The 16,225-nt window shown below is 41.3% G+C and overlaps 1 protein-coding gene across 1 annotated transcript in view; it reads right to left on the bottom strand.

Annotated features, from left to right (window-relative positions):
• Positions 1-16,225, bottom strand: part of LOC144768926 (uncharacterized) — a 282,473-nt gene that overhangs the window by 72,209 nt on the left and 194,039 nt on the right. Inside the window, exon 13 of the mRNA XM_078652934.1 lies at positions 2,614-3,508. Coding sequence (XP_078509060.1) covers positions 2,614-3,508 — 895 coding nt within the window. The remainder of the gene's footprint in view (positions 1-2,613; positions 3,509-16,225) is intronic.

Raw genomic sequence — 16,225 nt, 5'->3', positions numbered from 1 at the left:
ATTAGCGCTGGTTTCAACATCGCATTGCCTTGCATCGCTAAGGAGATGCAAGGGAGCCGTGTCCCGTGAAACAACATGGGATATTATCACTAACCCTGATTCTCTCTATTTTCAAGTGAATCGCTAACACACATAGCGATATTATAACCAGCGCTAACCGGGTTTTTCGCTGCTTTGTAACACCTGCTATTTTCCTTTCTAAGCCATATCTATAATGGGGGATGGATTGTAATGCTGAGTCCACGTCTCCCATTATAGATTAGGTTTTCCCTAACGCGGTTTTCTATCGCTGGAATTTCGGCGATTTCGACTCTTTCTGCCGCGGTTGCCTGGATTTCTATCTAGAATCCGGGGATATGCGGCATTAATTTTTTGAACGCAACACACAGCCAGCGATAATTATTGCTGCCCGTTGATGATATGCCCCTAAAAGTGTAAGAGTCACATGTCATCCATACTGGTAGGCAGTATAGTTTAGGAGTGCTTGGTGTGGGAAGCACAAACTCAGAGTCGAAATAGAAAGAGCTTAGTTGGGAGTTTTCTTTAATAATAAGACTCCATTTCTACCCAAATTAACCCTTTTTGCAACATTAATCAATGTTCTGTACTTAGCAGAGTGTATGCACTTCTATGATGAAAGTTTATAGTTCACTATTCTATATTAGGACTTTAAGTTATTAATTGCAAATAAGAAAAGGATGGCTCTTTTAAAAGCAGTAACCTGCTGATGATCTATTTACATTAAATGCACTCTTTAATCTACTTGGTACTAGCAGAAGGCATATTAACCAATTGTACTACCTTCATATACATCAAAAACCTCAACTACACAAAACTCTGATCTCTGGCCAGGAAGAACATTAATCACAGGAGTTATCTTGACATTTTTGTGAGGCCCCTTAATTGCAGGAGGAAAGGAACGTGCAGCAGTTGCTTTTAAAATCATAATTAAGTTGTCAACACGGCGCCTCCAGGAAGCCAGCACCCAGTGTGATGGCACCGGTCACACCACCCTAGAGCCGGCCCTGGCAGGGGGCCAAGGAGGGGTGCTCCAGGGGGGGGGCAAGCGCCCCTCCTTGCCCCCCCTGCGGACGCCCATGGACTGATAGAGGTTGTCAGTCTGGTAACTGAGTATGATAATCTGTTGGCAAGCCTCCTCAGCTCTCTATAGGCCAGTTTTCCGAACAAACATCAAACAATGTGCAGCGACACAGCCCTCTGCGAAGAAGAATGCTGGGACTGCCACCGTGACAGGTGTTTTTATAAAATGATGTCCTTTCTTCGAAGAACTGACCTTAGCGAACCTGCTCTGAAACAATATATACATTCTTACAACAAACATATCACCCTTTCAGATCACAAATGTGTGCGAGCGATACTGTAATTTAAATAAACACCACATGCACTTCCTTGTACGCTGTATGGTGTGTGGTGCCAGGAATCTGACGTATGCTGTCAAGCGGTGAATAGGAGGTCACGGAGGAAGGAAAGCGAACCAACAAGAGAAAACGTCACATCGCAGGAAAATATTTTAGCAAGCCCCGCCCTCTTGACGTCCTGACCCCGACGGGCTGGTCCCTCGCGCTGAGCGCAGGTGTTTTGGCATCTTTATGTTGACAAATGTCTGGCTCTGGTGACCCCTCGCTCGCTGGAACCAAGATGTCGGAGCACAGCAGAGGGGAGGCAATCGCAGATTCAATTTCCTCTTGCTGTCCAAACTGAAATTCAATTCACATCTGAACACAAGCTAAACTGAGCTTCAAAAAAGACGAAAGACTTACCACAAAAAAATCTGGATCTTGAACCTCACATCCTTCAAGAACAAGCACGGAATAGAAACCTGTGGTGCGCGTGCACTACAGAGGAGCCGACGAGGGAATCGAAACCAGTGGTGTGCGCGCACCATAGGAGCGGGGGCAAGGGAGAGCGAAGACACGCCGAGACGAGGTAGGGGATGTGTGTGTATAAGCGCCGGGGGTTCTGTGTGTATGAGTGTGTGTGCGCACGGCGGCGGGGGCGGGGGGGAGGAGGTTCTCTATGTGTGTGTGTGTGTGCGTGTGTGTATGCGCGGCGGCGGCGGGGGGGTCTCTATGTGTGTGCGTGCATGTGTGTATGCTCGGCGGGGGGGTTCTGTATGTGTGTGTGAGTGCGTGTATGCGCGGCGGGGGCTCTGTATGTGTGTTGTGCATGTGTTGTGAAGAGTCTGCCGGAATCGGAGCGCGTGTTCACAAGCGCGACCTGATCCGATTCCGGCAGGCTGCGTGCGCGTGCCAGTCTCTTGTCTCCAAGTCTCGCTACTCCTTGAAAGCTGACACGATCGCAATAGTCTCGCTTTGCGACAGCAGGGGCTTTGCCCCTGCAATCGCAGGCACGAGACCTAAAAAAGAGGACAAATCCTCACACCATTGGGTGGAAGATGGAATCAGGGGTTGTTCAGCCTGAGGGGAAAGGAAGCTCTTTACAATAGAAAAAATCTCCTTGCTGTTGTTATTTGCCCTAGAAATCCTGTCTGCATAAAATTCCTTCTTTGATGTTTTTATAGAATCATAGTAAACCCTCTGAGCGGCGCGCAGGGCCTCCTTAGCAGAGGGACAATATCCGCGTCACCAACACCTCTCCAGCTTTTTACAGTCGAGCTTTAGTGCTTTCAGCGCCTGAGAAAACCAGGGCTTGGAAGGTGTGGTGCGCTTGTTAAGACCAGAGCCCTGTTTAGCTGAGGCCTGCACCCCCGAGCTGATCCAGGTGGCAAATTGCTGCACAGCAGCTGTAAGCCCGGGGCTAAGCACAGGACGACTCTGCTGAAGAACATTAGACAAAGCTGACACATTAATCTTCTGATGGCAAGTAGGCCAGGAGAACCTAATGAGTTTATGGTCCGACCATGAAAGAGTTAGGGGGTCAGAAATAGTCAAAGCAAAATTGGAACAAATTAGGTCCAAAAGATGACCACCCGAGTGTGTGGGTAATTTTAACCACTGGATCAGCTGGGCCAAACTGAAAGTTTCTAGTAAACTGAGCGCATCAGACAACTCCTTCATGTCAACATGAATATTGAAGTCGCCCAGAAGCAGAAACTTAGAAAACCTCAGTGCCCGGGGTACAATAACCTCTTCTAGAGCCTTAAGAAAAAAACCACAAGGGCCTGGGGGGCGGTAGATCAAAGTGCGGCCCAGAGTAAAGTGAGGTGTAAGAGCAAGGGAGAAGTGAAGAAATTCCCCATCTCCCAATTTGCTAGAAGACTCACTAGTGAAAGACCACGTGTCTCTGAAAACAACTACCACCCCTCCACCTCTCCCCATTGCACGGTCGGCTCCCATAATTTTGTCGCCCCGTGGAATAGCAAATTCAACCACAGGGGTGCAAGAGCTGTTGAACCACGTCTCTGTGATGAATAAGATGTCAAGATTGACATCCGATAGCAGCTCAAATATGTCAACAGCATGCTTCACCATGGAGCGGGAATTAAGTAATGAGGCCGATACCGTGTCTTTGATACTGTGTCTAGGAGCTGATAGAGGTGGGGTTGGGGGTAAAGTAAAGTTGAATTTATAGAGAGAGCATATTTTTTGGGCGCAGTCAGAGACCGCCCATGGTTGTGTACCTTTACAGACATTATGGTTAAGAGCCAAGAGCTCGCTCTGAGTATACCTCAATAAACCACCCACGGACAAAGGAAAAATGGCAGCCTGACCGGCACTAGACACGCCCGAGGCGCGGACGGGCGCTGACGGGCAGACCTTTGGCTTACCTTCGGTGCACCAGCGGCGCGCCCGCTGCGCCGACCGCAGCACGCTTGAAAGGGCATGGTCAATTTATGGATGCACGTCCCTCCCCCAGCTAGAACACTGCCACTGGTCTAGCAGGGGTCCGGGACTACACCCAAGATGGCCGCCCGCCCTCCACTCAAATGGCACAACAGCCGCGGTGGAACGGGGCAGGCAGGCACACCAGGTGACAGAGCACAACAGATCAGGTAAGCGTGTAGCCCCCAACGATAAAAACTAAGCAAAGCGGATTTTAAAGTATAAGTGGAAGCGCCTCTGTGCTTTCGTGAAAGAACGGTGATGGAATAAACCCAGATCTTTTGATTGGGTGCGAGTGTTTTTGATTGGTTCAGATGCTCCGTCCATCACCACCCCCTTTTGTACCGCTTTGTTCGCCATAAGTTGGCAGGGTATGCTCAGACGTGGGTCTCTTGCTCACTTTGCCACTGTATTCAAGCAAGCCTGGCTGAAGACGGCTGCAATGCCAGAAACCGGTCCTTGGAAGCTTGTTTCCGGTCCAGGGAAGGCATGGCTTGGCAGTTCGGGCTGGCCTGTTCCCATGAGGCACAGGGTCAGACTGATTTGACTATGGCCATGTCTGAACTGGGGTGGTAGAGTGGGCTAAAGAATGGGGATGGATTAAACCCAGATCTTTTGACTGGGTGTGAGTGTTTGATTGGTTCAGATGCTCCGTCCATCACCACCCCCTTTTGTACCACGATGATGAAGCATGACATCCTTCGGGGTGTGTGAGGGCAACAAGAGATGAGACTTGTTCTCTCCCATTTGAGTCCTAGACCTAGGACAACTCCCCTCCTTTCTTCTCTGTACTGACAGTGAGTTAGTGACTAACTGCACTACTCATGATTGGAACAGTGTCCCCCCCCTTTGGTTGCAAAAACTGTGGTCTACATTAGCAGTGCAGAGGCACTGGGATATGTCAGAAGGCATATAAGAGATTGATTTGCTGTCCCACAGCTTGTCTTATCAAATTGATGTTTCTGTCACATTTTCTTCAGTCTTTCACATGTGACCACTTTTTATACTTAACAGAATAAAAGGCTGCAGTTTCTCTCTACTCTACCAAACAACTTAAAATATACACAGTTTTTCATTTACATGGATTTTGCATCTATGGAAACTTTCTATGAGAAATGGCACATACGCAATATTTATTCTAATAACTGATGTCCTATTGTAAACATTCAACGCTTCTATGGAACAGTACATTATCGTGCGAGAGAAAATTGTCATGAGACTGGTTTTGTTTTGATATCCTATAGTAGTTGTTGATGCTCCACAGCTTCAGACACAGGTGAGAAACAAACATTCACAGAGAATCTGCCAATAAAACCTTGAAGGCTCAAGAGATATTTATTACAGCACAACGTTGAGGGCATGCCAGAATCCCAGTACGTAGGCAAAATTCAGGGTCCCAACAGGAGTCCGACAATCTGAGGATCACTGACTAAATATCGAGGGACAAAATATAGACTACCCAAAATATTGATGCCAAAATATCGACAGACAAAATATCGAATTCCTATCTACAAACAGGTAAGTACCAACATATTGAATCCAAAATATCGTTTAAAAATATATACTTTGTAAAAATATCGATTTTCTTAAAACTAATGTAAAATTAAAAAAATATAAAAAATAAATAGCTAAAATATCCTAAAAATACTTGAATTACCTTAAAATTATTAAATAATTAATTTAACTTATAAAACAATATACAATCATATCTGTTAAAACATATATATATATTCTTACAAGGAAATCTTGCTTTTGCATATATATATATATATTCACTGAAAAAAACATAGGTTATAGACCATATATAGTTAGGAATTAGCATTTACAAAACCTTGAAAATTCACTGAAAAAACCATAGGTTATAGACCATATATAGTTAGGAATTAGCATTTACAAAACCTTATTTTACTCACACAAAACCATTGAAATTCGCATATATAGTTAGTTGCACTAACTATATATCGCGCACCCGCAATCCACTGCTGATCATGTCACATATTACATCATTCATGACATGGTCAGTGACATCACTGATGACATCTCAAATGACATCACTGATGACATCACTGATGACATCTCAAATGACATCACTGATGACATCACTGATGACATCTCAAATGACATCACTGATGACATCACTGATGACATCTCAAATGACATCACTGATGACATCACTGATGACATCTCATTTGACATTACTGATCACATCACTGATGACATCATTCATGTGATAATACGATGAACCTCTTCAGACTCTAATATAACCTTAGATACACTCAGTGTAAACAGACACTCACAGACTGTCACTCATCCATGGAGTTACTCACACACCTAGTCAGTCATGCAAAGAATCAATCACACCTCCATTTCCTCAACTATACAGTTATACACACCTTACTTATTCAAACATATACTAACACATATTTACTCTCTTATACAATCCCTGATACAAGTTCACAATGATCCATACAGCCACTCACACATTCACTGGCTCTTATGCACAGTTATTTATATATGTCAACTCTCACATGTACTGTGTTTTACATATGTACTTACTTTGACATGTAGCACTGAGATATCCATTCACTCACCAATACACTCATGCACACAGTCAACCACCCATACAGCTGTTTCCACATGCACTTTTGAACCCATACATCTAGTGAATCAACTGCTCACACATCTATGCACAGAGTCATACACCTCCCAGCCACCCACACACACACTCAGTCTCCCATACAAATACTTGGGCAACCAATCAATAACCCATATAGTTACTCATATAGCTACTGATCAACACATTCAGCAGTTTACAGAACAACAGACATAATGATGCACAAATTAAGACAGTTTAGTCACTAACCCATGCACTCAGTGAGACACATTTAATCACTCACTCATACAGTCAGTCATGCACCTACTAAATCCTTCATCCAGACACTTATACATCCACTCATTCTTCAATATGTAAGACATATTTTAACTTTACAGAAACATACAGTCACTGGATGTTGTCATCAGTGATGTCATCAGTGATGTCATTTGAGATGTCATCAGTGATGTCATCAGTGATGTCACTGACCATGTCATGAATGATGTAATATGTGACATGATCAGCAGTGGATTGCGGGTGCGCGATATATAGTTAGTGCAACTAACTATATATGCGAATTTCAATGGTTTTGTGTGAGTAAAATAAGGTTTTGTAAATGCTAATTCCTAACTATATATGGTCTATAACCTATGGTTTTTTCAGTGAATTTTCAAGGTTTTGTAAATGCTAATTCCTAACTATATATGGTCTATAACCTATGGTTTTTTCAGTGAATTTCAATGGTTTTTTAATAGCAAATATCACAAGCTGTAAAATGTATTCTTCTTTTAAAGGAAAAATATATTTTATATGTATTTAATATAATTTTGTTATGTATATAAATTTTTTGAGGGAACGAATTTATCAACTATCATGCTGAAGAAGAGTGTGGGGAAAAAAACCAAAGAGGAGGACTAAGAGGAAAGAACAATCAGTTCAAAAATACAATTGCTATCCACACATTTACATTTAAATAACCCATATTAGAACATACAAAATATCTACAGAGGAGACGGTGTACATTGAATTTTAGACTCTTCATTGGTACCTACATGTTGGTACTTACATCACCCACACAACACAACAGCTCTATTCAGAGCTACCCTACCTCAAAGCACTCTAAAATATTATTTTAATATTTCCCTTGGTGTTCCCCTTGTTACGCTTTCCGGAACGCTACCCGGTGCGCAGACCGGGCGCTAACCGTGCGAAAATTTGAAAAAAAAAGGTGGTTTTTTTACATATATGGGCCTCCTCAGCCACCCTCAGAAAACCTAGGGGTCAGGATATGTCTCCCGTGCCCCCTTATACCCATTCCCAACATTGTTTATCCTCCATCTTGTGACTAAATTCGTCCGAAACACAACATGGCGGACTCCCGTTACGCTACCGGTGAGCTACCCGGTTCGCGTACCGGGTAGCGCTTCAACCGCCAAAAATCGAAAAAAATATATATATTTTTTTGCCCCGCGGGTCCCTTTAATAGCCCCCACATCAATCCTAGGGGGTCAGGAGGGGTCTACCTTGCCCCCTTTCATTCATTTCCCCCTTTGTTTATTTCCACCTCTTGTCTCTCGATCCTACCGAGAGACAAGATGGCGGCCGCTCCGGACTGTTTAGAAAGTTGACAGTCACCGGAGAGCCAATCCGCTTCTCCTCGCGAAGTTCCGTTACGCGTCTGGTACGCGAACCGGGGCGCTAACCGGGACGCTGTCACAGATATATATATTTTTTTGAACGTTAATTTCTCAAAATCCACTGGAGCACATATCTTGAGACCTAGCAAAGGCACATCGGGCAAACAGTCTCTACAATTTTACCAAGTTTCATAGAAATCCATTCAGCCGTTCGAGCTAAAAGTGAGTCCAACCGCCCTATGGAAAACTCAATGTTAAAAACACGTTTTGGGACCCCCCTTTTTTCTCGGCCCCTGCTTGACGAAACCCCCCCAAACGTTCACGGGACGCTCAGAAACATTATGTGCCATTTTCCTGAAAATTTCAGCCAATTCCGTCCATCAACGCCAAAGTTATTCAACATAGAATTTTCAGAAATCCCTATTCAAAAAAATCCTAACTATATATACCTACTGGCGACCGCCAGTAGGTAATATATATATATATATATATATATATATATATATATATATATATATATATATATATATATATATATATATATATATATATATATATATATATATATATATATATATATATATATATATATATATATATATATATATCAAAACAAAACCCTTTCAGGCATAGAGTGACTCATAAATTATGCAAAAAAGAAGGAGAGAACTCTGGGTAGGTCTCAGTTTAGGTGGAAAGCAGGTCCTGTTAGAGCACTCTCAACACCAGCGACACTCTAGATCTGCTCACCTCAAATGTCTGTTTTTCTATCAAAGTTTTTAAGCATAGGATTAGACAGTGCTATCCATGCCGAGATAGAAAATGACAAAGTCTTTCGCCATTTAAACAGCAAAGTTTTTAAGCATAGGACTAGTACAGTGCAGTCCTTGCCGAGCTGTCAAATAACAAAAGCCATTTATCACTCCAGGCACAATATTACAGCTTTGAATTGGTAAAATACCAACTCAAGCCAACCTGAAATGAATAAAAGCAACCCCTGACACAGTGTTTCGCTCTAATTAGAGCTCTTCAGAGAGGTATAGCTTTGTCCAGACACAAGGGAGCACCCAGTATTAAGTCAAAACAAAACCCTTTCAGGCATAGAGTGACGCATAAATTATGCAAAAAAGAAGGAGAGAACTCTGGGTAGGTCTCAGTTTAGGTGGAAAGCAGGTCCTGTTAGAGCACTCTCAACACCAGTGACACTCTAGATCTGCTCACCTCAAATGTCTGTTTTTCTATCAAAGTTTTTAAGCATAGGATTAGACAGTGCTATCCATGCCGAGATAGAAAATGACAAAGCCTTTCGCCATTTAAACAGCAAAGTCTTTAAGCATAGGACTAGTACAGTGCAGTCCTTGCCGAGCTGTCAAATAACAAAAGCCATTTATCACTCCAGGGACAATATTACAGCTTTAAATTGGTAAAATACCAACTCAAGCCAACCTGAAATGAATAAAAGCAACCCCTGACACAGTGTTTCGCTCTAATTAGAGCTCTTCGGAGAGGTATAGCTTTGTCCAGACACAAGGGAGCACCCAGTATTAAGTCAAAACAAGACCCTTTCAGGCATAGAGTGACGCATAAATTATGCAAAAAAGAAGGAGAGAACTCTGGGTAGGTCTCAGTTTAGGTGGAAAGCAGGTCCTGTTAGAGCACTCTCAACACCAGCGACACTCTAGATCTGCTCACCTCAAATGTCTGTTTTTCTATCAAAGTTTTTAAGCATAGGATTAGACAGTGCTATCCATGCCGAGATAGAAAATGACAAAGTCTTTCGCCATTTAAACAGCAAAGTCTTTAAGCATAGGACTAGTACAGTGCAGTCCTTGCCGAGCTGTCAAATAACAAAAGCCATTTATCACTCCAGGCACAATATTACAGCTTTGAATTGGTAAAATACCAACTCAAGCCAACCTGAAATGAATAAAAGCAACCCCTGACACAGTGTTTCGCTCTAATTAGAGCTCTTCAGAGAGGTATAGCTTTGTCCAGACACAAGGGAGCACCCAGTATTAAGTCAAAACAAAACCCTTTCAGGCATAGAGTGACGCATAAATTATGCAAAAAAGAAGGAGAGAACTCTGGGTAGGTCTCAGTTTAGGTGGAAAGCAGGTCCTGTTAGAGCACTCTCAACACCAGCGACACTCTAGAGCTGCTCACCTCAAATGTCTGTTTTTCTATCAAAGTTTTTAAGCATAGGATTAGACAGTGCTATCCATGCCGAGATAGAAAATGACAAAGTCTTTCGCCATTTAAACAGCAAAGTCTTTAAGCATAGGACTAGTACAGTGCAGTCTTTGCCGAGCTGTCAAATAACAAAAGCCATTTATGCCTGAAAGGGTTTTGTTTTGACTTAATGCTGGGTGCTCCCTTGTGTCTGGACAAAGCTATACCTCTCTGAAGAGCTCTAATTAGAGCGAAACACTGTGTCAGGGGTTGCTTTTATTCATTTCAGGTTGGCTTGAGTTGGTATTTTACCAATTCAAAGCTTTAATATTGTGCCTGGAGTGATAAATGGCTTTTGTTATTTGACAGCTCGGCAAGGACTGCACTGTACTAGTCCTATGCTTAAAGACTTTGCTGTTTAAATGGCGAAAGACTTTGTCATTTTCTATCTCGGCATGGATAGCACTGTCTAATCCTATGCTTAAAAACTTTGATAGAAAAACAGACATTTGAGGTGAGCAGATCTAGAGTGTCGCTGGTGTTGAGAGTGCTCTAACAGGACCTGCTTTCCACCTAAACTGAGACCTACCCAGAGTTCTCTCCTTCTTTTTTGCATATATATATATATATATATATATATATATATATATATATATATATATATATATATATATATATATATATATATATATATATCATATCTATGGCAAAATGAAACCCCTCATTTTGTTCCTTTTCAAATTAAATGTATTAAGTGTTACCACTTTATTCCAATCAAGATGACTTCAGGTGTGCCATACTTTTGTCATAAGTAAGACTGTTAGCGTTCTAGTTGTTCTTTAGAACACTCTGGCACATTCTGTCATTGGGCTATAGTTGGGCTACATCTGGCTGATATTTGGGCTACATTTGGGCTCTTTTGTCCCTGGTGGCCATCTTGGGAGACTGCATATCAGAATTTTTTTAATGAAATATAAGAGGATTTGAGAAGTCACTCAAAATGTGCCCTAATTTTTCTTTCTTCAGCACTAATCATAATTTCTATGGCAAAATGAACCCCCTCATTTTGTTCCTTTGCAAATTAAATGTTTTAAGTGTTAACACTTTATTCCAATCAAGATGACTTCAGGTGTGCCATACTTTTGTCATAAGTAAGACTGTTAGCGCTCTAGTTGTTCTTTAGAACACTCTGGGACATTCTGTCACTGGGCTATAGTTGGGCTACATCTGGCTGATATTTGGGCTACATTTTTTTTTGTCTTTGGTGGCCATCTTTGGGCTACATTGGGCTACATTTGGGCTCTACCATATATATAGCCCAATGTAGCCCAATATATATTTTTCAAAGTTAATTTTCGTAAAAACCACTGGAGCATATATCTTGAGACATAGCAAAGGCACATCGGGCTACCAGTCCCTACAATTTTGCCAAGTTTTGTGGAAATCCATTCAGCCGTTCGAGCTAAAAGTGAGTCCAACCGCCCTATGGAAAACTCAATGTTAAAAACACGTTTTGGGACCCCCCTTTTTTCTCGGCCCCCGCTTGACGAAACCACCCCAAACCTTCAGGGGACGCTCAGAAACAAAATGTGCCATTTTCCTGGAAATTTCAGCCAATTCCGTCCATCAACGCCAAAGTTATTCAACATAGAATTTTCAGAAATCCCTATTCAAAAAAATCCTAACTATATATACCTACTGGCGACTGCCAGTAGGTAATATATATATATATATATATCAGTTGGAGGAGTTTGAAACAAACACTGCAGAGCATGCGGCCTCTGATGAAAGAGTCTATCTCTGAAACGCGTCAGGCGAGGCATGCAGGAAGATTTTATTGTCTTTCATCTATGAGTGTCCCTGCGCTTTGAAAACTCCGGCTGGAGAGTGCATTCCGAGAAAGGCAACTTGTGAAACAGAATTTAAAACGGCCGGGCCAGGCCGGGGAGTGCACCTTTGCATGATTCATGGCAATTCCTGTGGCCTGAGAAGGTTTAGCGCTACGTTGGAACAGCAGGATATGCTTTATATTTGGGGACATTCCATGATGACTGAACATTTTGCTAAATAAAAGAAGGTATGCTGCTTACAAATTGAAAGTGTTCTTAAAGAGAACTCCAACTCCCGTGATGCAACACAACAAAATCCCGGATGGGCATGTTACTTAAAGAGGGGATAATCAGTTGGAGGAGTTTGAAACAAACACTGCAGAGCATGCGGCCTCTGATGAAAGAGTCTATCTCTGAAACGCGTCAGGCGAGGCATGCAGGAAGATTTTATTTGTCTTTCATCTATGAGTGTCCCTGCGCTTTGAAAACTCCGGCTGGAGAGTGCATTCCGAGAAAGACAACTTGTGAAACAGAATTTAAAACGGCCGGGCCAGGCCGGGGAGTGCACCTTTGCATGATTCATGGCAATTCCTGTGGCCTGAGAAGGTTTAGCGCTACGTTGGAACAGCAGGATATGCTTTATATTTGGGGACATTCCATGATGACTGAACATTTTGCTAAATAAAAGAAGGTATGCTGCTTACAAATTGAAAGTGTTCTGTGTTTCTGACCCACATGGGTTTAAAGAGAACTCCAACTCCCGTGATGCAACACAACAAAATCCCGGATGGGCATGTTACTTAAAGAGGGGATAATCAGTTGGAGGAGTTTGAAACAAACACTGCAGAGCATGCGGCCTCTGATGAAAGAGTCTATCTCTGAAACGCGTCAGGCGAGGCATGCAGGAAGATTTTATTTGTCTTTCATCTATGAGTGTCCCTGCGCTTTGAAAACTCCGGCTGGAGAGTGCATTCCGAGAAAGGCAACTTGTGAAACAGAATTTAAAACGGCCGGGCCAGGCCGGGGAGTGCACCTTTGCATGATTCATGGCAATTCCTGTGGCCTGAGAAGGTTTAGCGCTACGTTGGAACAGCAGGATATGCTTTATATTTGGGGACATTCCATGATGACTGAACATTTTGCTAAATAAAAGAAGGTATGCTGCTTACAAATTGAAAGTGTTCTGTGTTTCTGACCCACATGGGTTTAAAGAGAACTCCAACTCCCGTGATGCAACACAACAAAATCCCGGATGGGCATGTTACTTAAAGAGGGGATAATCAGTTGGAGGAGTTTGAAACAAACACTGCAGAGCATGCGGCCTCTGATGAAAGAGTCTATCTCTGAAACGCGTCAGGCGAGGCATGCAGGAAGATTTTATTTGTCTTTCATCTATGAGTGTCCCTGCGCTTTGAAAACTCCGGCTGGAGAGTGCATTCCGAGAAAGGCAACTTGTGAAACAGAATATATATATATGTATATATATATATATATTAACATAATATTAATAAAAAATACACTATATTATTACCATAGGATAGCAGGAGTGTAAAAATTACTATTCCCACTCCTGGAAGTGCAACAGTAGGGAACGCGTTGGATAGCGTAGGGGTAAAAATTACTATTCCCACTCCAAAGAGTGCAACAGTAGGGAAAGCGTTGGATAGCATAGGGGCTAAAAATTACTATTCCCACTCCAGAGAGTGCAACAGTAGGGAAAGCGTTGGATAGTGTAGGGGTAAAAATTACTATTCCCACTCCAGAGAGTGCAACAGTAGGGAAAGCGTTGGATAGCGTAGGGGTAACTATTACTATTCCCACTCCAGAGAGTGCAACAGTAGGGAAAGCGTTGGATAGCGTAGGGGTAAAAATTACTATTCCCACTCCAGTGAGTGCAACAGTAGGGAAAGCGTTGGATAGAGTAGGGGTAAAAATTACTATTCCCACACCAGAGAGTGCAACAGTAGGGAAGGCTTTGGATAGCGTAGGGGTAAAAATTACTATTCCCACTCCAGAGAGTGCAACAGTAGGGAAGGCGTTGGATAGCGTTGGGGTAAAAATTACTATTCCCACTCCAGAGAGTACAATAGTAGGGAAAGCGTTGGATAGCGTAGGGGTACAAATTACTATTCCCACTCCAGAGAGTGCAACAGTAGGGAAAGCATTGGATAGCGTAGGGGTAAAAATTACGATACCCACTGGAGAGAGTGCAACAGTAGGGAAAGCATTGTAAAGCGTAGGGGTAAAAATTACTATTCCCACTCCAGAGAGTGCAACAGTAGGGAAGGCATTGGATAGTGTAGGGGTAAAAATGGCTGTTCACACTCTAGAGAGTGCAACAGTAGGGAAAGCGTTGGATAGCGTAGGGGTAAAAATTACTATTCCCACTCCAGAGAGTGCATCAGTAGGGAAAGCGTTGGATAGCATAGGGGTAAATTTTACTATTCCGAATCTAGAGTGAAAATAAATTAATATAATTCACATAATTATCAATTAATCAATAAATAAAAATTAATTACCAATTAAGAATCAATTATTTACCAATTAAAAATTAATTAACAATTTATTTAAAATAAATACCAATAAACAAATTTACATATTTAATTAATTATAATTAAATTACTTCCCACCCTATTCCCCTATAAACCCACAAACCTCTACAGAAAATACATTAATATTATTCACATAATTATCAATTAATCATTTAATAAGCATTAATTATCAATTAAGAATTCATTAATTACCAATTAAAAATTACTTAACAATGTTTTCAAAATAAATACTAATAAAAAATTAACATATTTAATTAATTATAATTAAAATACTTCCCAGCCTAATCCCCTATAAACCCACAACCCGCCACAGAAATAAATTAATTACTTAAAATAAATTACAAAAAAATATACACTTTTCATACATATACTAACATACAAAACACTTATAAAAAATTGATATTATTAAAATTAGATATTTTTAACAACCTATATTATGTACTTCGATATTTTGACTGTCTATATTTTTAAAATCGATATTACATTAATTACCTTCAAAACTATATTTTTGATGTCTATTCTGTCCATTCGATATTTTGTCCATTCTATATTTTGGACTCGATATTTGTGTTACTCGATATTTTGGACTCGATATTTTGACCATACACCACAATCTAAATAGGTAATATCTCATTCTCTGTATTTCTCACTCTAAAGAGTTCTTTGAAAGCACCAGAGTTAGAGGATGAATAGTTCAAAGAAAGCAAGGAAAATATTTGAAGTGAAAACCTTATAAGTAGAGATTACTTCAGTGCAGCTGGAAGCAATTAATGCCCCATAATACAATAGTAACAGGGTTGATAATGCCTGCCTGACCCCTTGTGATAAAGTACCAAGAAAGGATAACTTGTGGAAGAATTACTTTGTTGTTAAGAAAGAGAGAGTTTAACATTACCATTAAAAAAAGGTTCTGGTTCATAAACATTTGAATAACTATTGGCATAAAAGATTCTTCTAAGAACAATCAATAACTACCTCTGGGTCTTTAGAGAATGAAGGTGGCAGGTCAGGGGAGGGCAACATTTGCCTAAATATTGCATTGCGATGGGTGAAGATCCTTGAGGTGTACACTAAATAGAGGATATGTGCATGTCATAAAACAATAGCGACAGTGGACGTTTAGTGGCTCCAGTGGAGACTTCTGGAAACTCTAACCAAGGTGTAAATTGTGTCTGCCAAGTCTTCAGGGGTCCGGATGATGTATTGGCAGGGCTGGGTCACTGTATTGCACTTTTTCGTGCAAGTTTACTATTTTTTCCCCCTACTATTTACATACTTCAAGTGTAGTATTTACGTGTAGTATCTTTATGACTGCTGGGTTCTCTGTAGTTCTGAAGGTACTACACGTAAAACTGCACTCAGAGTTGGTGAATAGCAAAAAATAGTATGCGTAGACCAAAAGGCTAGGTTTATTTTTGTGAATAAGGTCCTATTCTTTGCATTCTACCTGTGCTCCCTTCTCTGCATTCCACAAACCGAGAAAATGGCAAAAAAGCATGAAACATTAGCAGCATTTGAATAAAGAAAATTCTATAAACGTTGATCTTTTAACGCTTGCAATAATTTGTGTTAAGAGTTTAATGTCAACAAAATCGGAGAGAAATGTATTTTTGGCCATAAGTATTTGCAACTTAAAAATACT

The sequence above is a fragment of the Lissotriton helveticus genome, chromosome 7 (assembly GCF_964261635.1).
Source record: "Lissotriton helveticus chromosome 7, aLisHel1.1, whole genome shotgun sequence".
In the NCBI taxonomy this organism is placed as follows: Eukaryota; Metazoa; Chordata; class Amphibia; order Caudata; family Salamandridae; genus Lissotriton; species Lissotriton helveticus.
The sequence above is the reverse complement of the archived record's forward strand: the minus strand, read 5'-3'. Positions and strand labels throughout refer to the sequence as shown.